We start from the raw sequence: 9129 nt of genomic DNA, 5'->3' as shown, positions 1-9129 counted from the left end.
GCCCAACTGATTTCAAGAAGCATTAGTCACCACATTAATTTGTTTCCTATCAAACTGATTTACTGTACGAGTGATTCATATCCCATTTTAGTGAATATGCAAAAATATGCAAAAGTTTAGGTTTATAATATGTATGAAAATGTATAATGCAATTTTAATTCGTACTGATTCATAATTTTACCTAATTTGGATCTGGTGTTTCCTAATACGCAGCACACACACAGAATAGGCTATCTCATATATCCCTTTTTTTCTGTTTACTGGAAGCGTCACTAAGAAACTTACTTGCAAGCATACTTTGTGAGGTTTAGTACAAAAAGGGGACTATTTATTTTATTTATAAGTGACGACTGAAAATGTTATATTATATTGAAGAAATTTCACTGGCAGTTGCTCTGTTTTAAGTAATATGTGCATGATACCCGTGTGAGGCTGAACAATTGATAGCGTTTGCACATCACTGCGCAAAGGCTGCGCATTTTGATCCCGTTGATTACATTTCCTCCAACGCGGAAGTTGCGGTTCAAGCGCTGGGAACTGAAATCTAACACACGTTAGGGATCCGCTCTCCGTAAATAATTGTTCTTTGAGAGTGTCTTGTAAATGATGCACATTCTTCATCCTGAAAATGCATAGCACTTTTAAAAACTGGAAGAAGACGTTTGCAGATTTTACACCGGATATAGAGTTGACCTGTGGGATAGTGACTGTGATCGTGCTGTCATGTGTCTTTAGTGGCATACCGTATTACTTCGATATTTCAGAGCACTTTTTCAGTCTGGAGTCCAGAGTTGTCATCAGCGGCCATGGTAAGAGTTGTTTACAACTTATAAGTCACAAATGACTCCCTCAGCTGGCTTTGTCCTTCTATAAGGCACAAAAATAGTATGACGTATAAGTTCATTGCATTTTGTAGACCGATGTAGCCTCTTAATGAATATGTTAATCACATTATGTTGGGCAGGACATACCTTAAACTCCTCAGAATTACAGTTTTGTGGTTTGTCGTCCATGTCTTTTAACTCTGGTGCCAGCTATATGCTAATATACTCTTAAACTCTGATAGAATTCACTTTAGTACATTTAAAATGTAGTCTCTCTTTGGGAAAACGGACCAACAATATTGTTGAAAGATTTTTGACCAATAAAAGCGCTAGAATGATAATGTCCCGCCTCCAGTACCACCCCACAACCGAAGTTTATTGGCTATTTAAACAAAGAGTCCTTCGATTTACACCGCCTCTTTCGCATATGTTAGCCAATCAGAAAAACCGGAGGTGGGTTTCAGGCAGCCTCGACCAATGACATTTGGGGGTGGGATTAGCTGGAAGATCGGGGTGTGTTTGAGAAACCTGTTTGGAAACAACAGTCAAGCAAACCCCGCCAAAAGAACTTTAGTTCCCACCATAGACTGTATAAAAACATGGATGTAGTGTCCGTGACGTCACCCGTAGGTTCCTGAAGAGGTTTTTGAAGCTCAAATGTGGGCAGAGCCATCCGTCGCCATCTTGGCAGCGCGTCACTCCCGGATAATCGAAAATGGGCAAAAAGGTGGGAGCTGGTTGCTGAAACCACACCCACCTAACTCGACGGTGGTGACAGCAGCGGCAATCCACCTGTCACTCAAGTGGCCACACCCTTAATTATGCAGAACTTTAAGGCTTAATATAATTTAAATGGATGACTTATAAAAAAATTCACCCCCCTCACAGTTGTCATGAAGGGCAAAATTAGCTATATAAACCAAATAATTTTTTGAACCAGGCTGTAAACATGTTTTTTTCTGCTGTAAAGTTGGGCATTTTAACATGGGGAGTCTATGGGATTGACTCCCTTTTGCAGCCAGCCTCTAGCGGTCAGTTGATGAATTACAGTTTAAGTCACTTCCTTGTTGGCTTCACGAGAGAGAGGGGGAGGTTGCAGCTTGGTTCCCACGCACTCCTACATAATCAAGTCAACCTCTCTATGCTCTAAACTACATAAATATATACATATTTTGCAAAATATACTGTTTCTACACTGACCAAAATTATAAACGCAACACTTTTGTTTTTGCCCCCGTTTTTCATGAGCTGAACTCAAAGATCTAAGACTTTTTCTATGTACACAAAAGGCCTATTTCTCTCAAATATTGTTCACAAATCTGTCTAAATCTGTGTTAGTGAGCACTTCTCCTTTGCCGAGATAATCCATCCACCTCACAGGTGTGGCATATCAAGATGCTGATTAGACAGCATGATTATTGCACAGGTGTGCCTTAGACTGGCCATAATAAAAGGCCACTCAAAAATGTGCAGATTTACTGTATTAAAAATGGGGGCAAAAACAAAAGTGTTGCGTTTATAATTTTGTTCAGTGTATATACATAATCAACATCTTTAAATCAATAGATTTCTATTTATCCATCATTTTTATTTTGTCATTCACAATGCTTTGATCGTAGATCTTTTCCTAATTAACTTATTATTTTAGATTTTCAAATAAGTTTTTCCTTCAAAGTTTGTAATGTTTACTGCATTAGGTAGCACGCCCTGTTTGCTGTTATGTTATCATATATTAAAATAAGTAAATATACCATACATTTTTTTCTTGTGTTACTTAATTTTGTCCCCTCTCTTCACAGTCTACAAACTCTTCACCTATTTCCTCTACCACAAGAATATGATGCTTTTGTTCCTAAGTGCCGTCCTGATGATGCTTCCCTGTAGCGGGCTGGAGCGAGGGATCGGAACGGTCAGATTCCTCTACCGGTCACTGCTGCTGTCGTCCATCTGTGGAGTCCTTCATGTGCTGCTGGAATCACTGCTGTTCTCCCCATCCAATAGGAGCTCAGTAAACGGGATCGTCCCATTAGCTCTGTCTGTCCTGGGAATGATGACCATCAATTCTGTTATGCGGAAGGCGTATATAATGGGTGTCAGTGTGCCTACTGCATCTCTCCCCTGGATAATTCTAATAATTATAACCCTGTTCTTTCCAAACACTGTCTTCCTTTGCAACGTCCTGGCCATTGTTACAGGAATGTTACGTATCCTTAATCTTAAATGTATAGAATACTTCAGGTTTTTTTTCATACTACAGACCTTGATTTTGAAGCTGACAATCCTGTGATGTAGTTTAATCAGTGTATAGTGTATTTTTTATCTATTCCTTAACTTGGTACTTTTAGATGGAATGGGGTGGTTTTCATTGTTAGAGATGTCAGAATCTAGAGCTTCTGTCTTGGAGAAGAAGTTCCCTTTTCGTTTGCTAAAGCAAATACCTGGTGTCCAGTTCATCCCTGCATCGACCGAAGAGCGCAAAAAGCCACTTGACCTCACGTGAGTGATCAATGCCACAATGACATATGGTCGCCCTATTTTTCACTTTATGGTGTTCATATATTGCAATATGAAGAAGGTTGTTAGAGTGCATAATTTATCTTCCTCATCTTGAGCAGCTGGATGATGCATTTCAGGCTTTTTTATTTGGTTAGTATTGGTATCAATTTAGCATTATGTCTTTGTTGAATTTGTGCCACAGCCAGCCAATTAATAAAAGCCTGTTTAACACAGACTGTTTAAAAGAATTTAAGAAAGATTTATTTTGAGATTGTGTCAGTTGGTTCTGTATGGATGTTATTTTTTATATATTTATGCAGGTCTTTAAAAAAAAGTCTTAAACAGATAGTTCACCCAAAAATGAAAACTCTGTCATGATTTTGAATAATGTTGGTAATCAAACAGATTTGTTTCCCGTTGACTTAAGTTGGACAAAAATTGCAATGGAAGTCAATGGGTACCGAAACTGTTTGGTTCCCAACATTCTTCTTCAGAAAATCTTCTATGTTCCTCAGAAGAAAGAAAGTCACAGTTTTGAAAAGACATGAGGGTGAGTAAATGATGATAGAATTTTCATTTTTGGGTGGACTATCCATAAAACCAATACATGTTTTGATTTTTCTGAGTATATTTTCTGACTTTAAAAAATATCTGTAATTCCAGAGATGCTCCACCAGGGTCGTACCCTGTCCAGGCCTACGCTCCAGTAAATGCCACCAATGGTCAAGTTACAGGACACCTTCCCAACACATTCGATGGTTGGCCGGTCTCACTGTATCCTCAACAGCAATACACATTTACTTCGCCTTACGCTGGAGTCGGCATTGGTCACAATCACGGTCATAGTCATAGTCACAGCCATGAACATCATCATGGGCACAGCCATCACACCGGCAGCCCGTGGATGCCCATGTCCCCATACGCTCAGCATCAGTTCAGGCCTCCAGTTAACCTGACAGGACAGCCCTTCACTAAACTACCTCAGCCAGGAGTGCCATTCCCACCTCCGATCTCACAGCCAAAGTCTGGAGTGCCTGCCTTTCCCACAACTCCTCCTGGAGCCTCTGTGTCATTGTCATCCTAGAGATTTGATGCCTTATCTGAAGGTTTTTTTGTTTGTTCGTTCTTCTGATACCTCATGTCTTGTTCCTAGAATTCAAACGGCTCCAGATGTGCAATTTTGCAACCTGGGTGATGCTTAACTTGTTTTTAAATTTATACAGTTGCTGTTTTGCTACATAACATTTTGTACCTTAAATTAAAAACTGAATTGAGTAAAACATTTTTCTATCTTATGTTTTAATCAATTCTTTAGCCATTTTATATACTGCAGTATTTTTTTAAACATGTCCATACATCACATTTTGAGGCCAGACAGTGTTTGTTCATATTCTTCATTTGTCAAACATTGTATGACTGAGATCACAATGACATTTCTCTTCCCAAGCAATATTAATGCATTAAGTTTAAAAATTAAACAAATGCAAGCTTGTCTCATTTTAAAACCACAATGCTGAGCATTTTGATGCCATTGGTGCTTTGGCTCACTAGGAGGATGAATTGAGGAGTCAATTCTATAATCATAAGTAGAAATCAGTGGAAAAGACGTACCAATCAAGAAAATGAGAGAAGAACTTTCTTTTCTTTTAATAAACGCACCTGTTAAAATGTTAGGAAAATACATACATTTAATATATTCCTATGACCATTAACACTTGACCAGTTTGCTAAAACTTAAAAAAAAGACTTAACAGAATGTAACACTTCAACCAATGATGGGAGTCATGTTGATTGCATAATTTCTCATTCAACTGCTACTTAACGGTAGTGTGAAATAATGCATAAAAAGAGTGGCAGAACATCTTGAAACAACAAGAAATAAGAATGAACAAACATCACATGATCAAAAAAACACAACTGACCTAAAATGTTCATTTCCTGTAACACATTGCAGGATGTTTTGATACAAAGTGTCACAAAAACTAAATCTAAAGTTTTACAGTACGTCACAAAGTGATACTTGCAGTCTTTTCACATAGAGATAAAACAATAGAAAGAGTATGACAAAATTTATATGAATATTCTTTATAAGGCCTCACTCAAAAAAAAGAATTTTGCATCTTTGACCTACATTTGCATATACATGAACACCCAATACCGCTTAGGGTTCAAATTCAGTCTATCATAAACTTTCAAATTCAGTTTATCATAAACTCATCTAAAGGAAGAATGTTTAACCACGCTTTTGTGTGATGTTGGGAGTGCAGTATCTTTCATCAAAATTCTACTATATAAACAATAAATCAGTCCAGACAAATTCATGATTAATGTTTTAGCTCTAGCATTTGGAGAAATGATGGTTTGAGGTAAAGTGGCAAACACTGGTTGATCAGTTGGCTTAGCTCCAAACGTCCTGCGAGTAACGGCCCTTGGTCACCAGCTTCTTGAAATAGTCCACAGCTTGAGTGTGCGTCAGGCCGCCCACCTCTTCTGCAATCTCATAGAAGGCCGTGTGCACGTCCCGAGCCATGTTACGTGCATCTCTGCAAGGACACATATTCTCATTACATACGCAAGCAAGAATGCTGCTGGAAAGAGATGCTGTGGTCTTTAAAGATACAATATGATACTGGTGAATGGCAGTATTGAAGCACTATAATTATTTCAAGCTGTTTATTGTTCTATGGAAATCCTGCCAGTTACTACTAATGCGGATTGTGTTCATAAGAATGTTATTCATCTGTGGTAGAAGCAACTTCTGGTTCTTACCCACAAACGTAGATATGGGCATTATTTGAATGAATGAGCTTCCACAACTGCTCCTTGTTTTTCTTCAGAAGATGTTGCACATAGATCTGTAAAAACAGCACAGTCCACAGAATTACTCTTCGGTTTCAAACTAAAAGTGAAAATCTTTAATATTGTGAAAACTATTATTCTGATAACGCTGAAAACTATGGTAATGAAGACCAGTCATATTGGTTTGTTTAAGATGAATAAGTGGGAAAAAATATTAGTAATATTATGCATCTTAATATAATAATAATTATAACAATAATAATATGCATCTTTAAATTTGGATTAAAAAAAAATATATATTCTATTTCTTGTTTTCCAATATGGTAAGATTTTTGAAAGAATTTATTTACAGCAAAAACTGTAATATTGTGAAATATGATTTTAATATTTTAATATATTTTAAAAAGTAATTTATTCCTAATTTTCAGCAGCCATTACTCGTCTTCAGTGTGACATAATTCTTCAGAAATCATTAATATTTTTGTAACAAATTTATTTTTCAGTATTCTTTGATGAATATAAAATTCAAAAGAAGAACATTTGTTTGAAATAGAAATCTTTTGTAACATCATAAACGTCTACTGCCTTTTGTTTAATTCAATGTAGTCTCAGCCTCAGATGTCACGCCCACGGACCGTTGGCTGAACGTCTGATGCATACGGCACACAAAATTGGAAACACTTCAGGAGTTTCAAAGTCGTCATCGGATTGGTTGAATTATACAGGATTTCCTGGAGTTGTGTGTGTGTTGCATTCTTTAACGTTCCGCCTGGAAACAAAGATGCAATGATGCCAAACCCAATCACGGCAGAAGAAAGCCGTCGTGTTTACAACTGTGACAATGAGCGCTTATCGGGATCAACTAAACACTGGATTTTCAAAAGTATGTGAAATATTAAAAGTTCGCGACATAGAATCTTTAAAATACGTCCAAGAATTTTACACACCGGTCTGTTATTGTGGGGACATTTCCACTCCCCTAAACATGATGCGGGACAAAACGAAACGTGATTGGTTGCTTTACCTCTCAGCCATATGGCCTCTTGGGCGATCCTTAGCCATTCAAAGCGGCCAAGGTTCCCAGACCTTCTGCTGTCAGTCTGAAGGTCTGGCTACGCGAGACTAAATTCAATGCATCCTAGCTGAATACAAATATTATATAAAAGTATATGTGACCAATACTGGATTTTTAAAAAGTGAATTTTAAAATGTGTAATTCCTATATTTTTTTTTTATTTGTATTAGATTTGCTGTCATCTGTCACACTCCTAAAGTTAACTTTTTAAAACACTAATAATTTAATAACACGGTTAAACAACATTTAGCAAATCTCAAAATGATTATCTATTATACAATATAAACAAATAATTTTATTGATATAGTATGTAATTTTAATATCATTAATGACAGCCATAACAAGAAAATAATTTAGTTACTGGCCAGAATTTAGATTTCAGTGCATCCCTAAGTTACTCACCTTGTGCTCCTGGTCTCTGGAAAAGGCGACGTTAAGCTGTGTCAGCACACCTGCCCTCTCAAACTCCTCCAGTTCCTGCTGGTACAGGAAGTCCTCATTCTTATGGCGACAACCAAAGTAAAGTATCGTCTCACCAACATCCTTCCCTGCAAAAGAGAGCAAAAACTGAGTGAGATACCTTCACTATATTATTATTCACAAGTTGTGTCAAAGCAAGTTTCAATCTTCACCTTGTTCCTTCTGCCATGCTCTCTCCTGGATGAAGCCCACAAAGGGGGCGATGCCAGTGCCAGGCCCAATCATGATTACAGGATTACTGGGTTTGAACGGCAGGCGGAATTGGGATCTCCTAACATACATGGGAACGGTGTGCTTGTGGCCATTCTCGGTCACTTCTTTGTTCTTAAGCCAGTTGGTGGCCACACCCTTGTAGACTCTTCCTATCTTGGTGGTGTACTCGATCACCACAGCACAGATGTGGATAGAGGTTGGATGGACCTGAAATGAGGGCGAACAAAGTCTGTGTCAACCTCAAAGTTTTTAACTCAAGGTATAATATCGAAAACTGCAGGGTTTTACCTTGTTGGAGGAGGCGATGGAATAGTATCGAGCCTGAAGTCGAGGAAGGAGCTCACACAGGTGGTCTATAGGAGGGTTCAGGGAAGGTAGATCCTCTAGAATAGCCAATATGTTCCTCTCAGAATCCAAAACCCAACTCTGATACAAAGCCTTAAAGGACCAATCAGATGGTGAATAAAAATTTTCAAGTTTTACTGTAGACTACTATTACATCAGTGACTATGACGTGATCCTAACCTTTCCTTCAGGTGAAGCAGACGCCATCTTGCGCATGTTCTCTTGTTCCTGAGGATCAGAGGTGTACTGGGACAGCTCATACAGCACGTTTTTGCGTGGTGTGTTGTTGATGTCAAGGTAATGGGTCAGTGCTGTGCGGTATGTGGATGGACAGGGGAACGGGTGCTTTTTATTGGATTCCTCTGCAGAATTGAAACATTATTAGCAACCATAGCATGTTACAGTATACATAAACACATATTCTGATTGTTTAATTTCAGATATTAGTACATACCATCCAGATTTTTGAGTGAGATTACAGTATCAAGATCTACTCCAAGTCTCTCTCCTATTCTGTTGACCACCGCTGCATCATTTGTGGGGTAAACAGCAACATGGTCTCCAGCATCATATCTGCCAAGTTTGGAAATCAATTGATTAATATGTGGATATATAAAAAAAAAAAACTCTGGACACTGCATGAATATATTACTCAGTAGTGAACATACAATGTACAGTCTGCATGCAAATGTCTTTTATATGCTATCCTAATAACATAACAGTATTGTATTGCAAAATTGTAATTATAAAACGGATAGTTCCGGTCCTTGATTCTGATTGGCAGAGCCACGTTTGAAGCTGTTGTAAATTACTCTACAAACATACACCTTTGTTTACATCTGTGTGTTGCTTGGCAACCACTTTGTTGCAACCACAACCGTTTCTGAGGAACTACAT

The 9129-nt window shown here is 38.0% G+C and overlaps 1 protein-coding gene and 1 pseudogene across 1 annotated transcript; one reads left to right on the top strand and one right to left on the bottom strand.

Annotated features, from left to right (window-relative positions):
- Window positions 1-495: 495 nt before the first annotated feature.
- Window positions 496-5429, top strand: LOC107743386 (rhomboid domain-containing protein 2-like). Its single transcript, XM_016556579.1, has 4 exons — window positions 496-809; window positions 2624-3028; window positions 3170-3320; window positions 3984-5429. The coding sequence occupies exons 1-4, from the start codon at window positions 629-631 to the stop codon at window positions 4402-4404; spliced, it is 1158 nt and encodes a 385-aa protein (XP_016412065.1). The 5' UTR covers window positions 496-628; the 3' UTR covers window positions 4405-5429.
- Window positions 4956-9129, bottom strand: part of LOC107743385 (NADPH--cytochrome P450 reductase-like) — a 12731-nt pseudogene continuing 8557 nt past the window's right edge.

This window comes from Sinocyclocheilus rhinocerous, unplaced genomic scaffold (genome assembly GCF_001515625.1).
Source record: "Sinocyclocheilus rhinocerous isolate Xijiao unplaced genomic scaffold, SAMN03320098_v1.1 scaffold106, whole genome shotgun sequence".
Classification (NCBI taxonomy): domain Eukaryota; kingdom Metazoa; phylum Chordata; class Actinopteri; order Cypriniformes; family Cyprinidae; genus Sinocyclocheilus; species Sinocyclocheilus rhinocerous.
The sequence above is the reverse complement of the archived record's forward strand: the minus strand, read 5'-3'. Positions and strand labels throughout refer to the sequence as shown.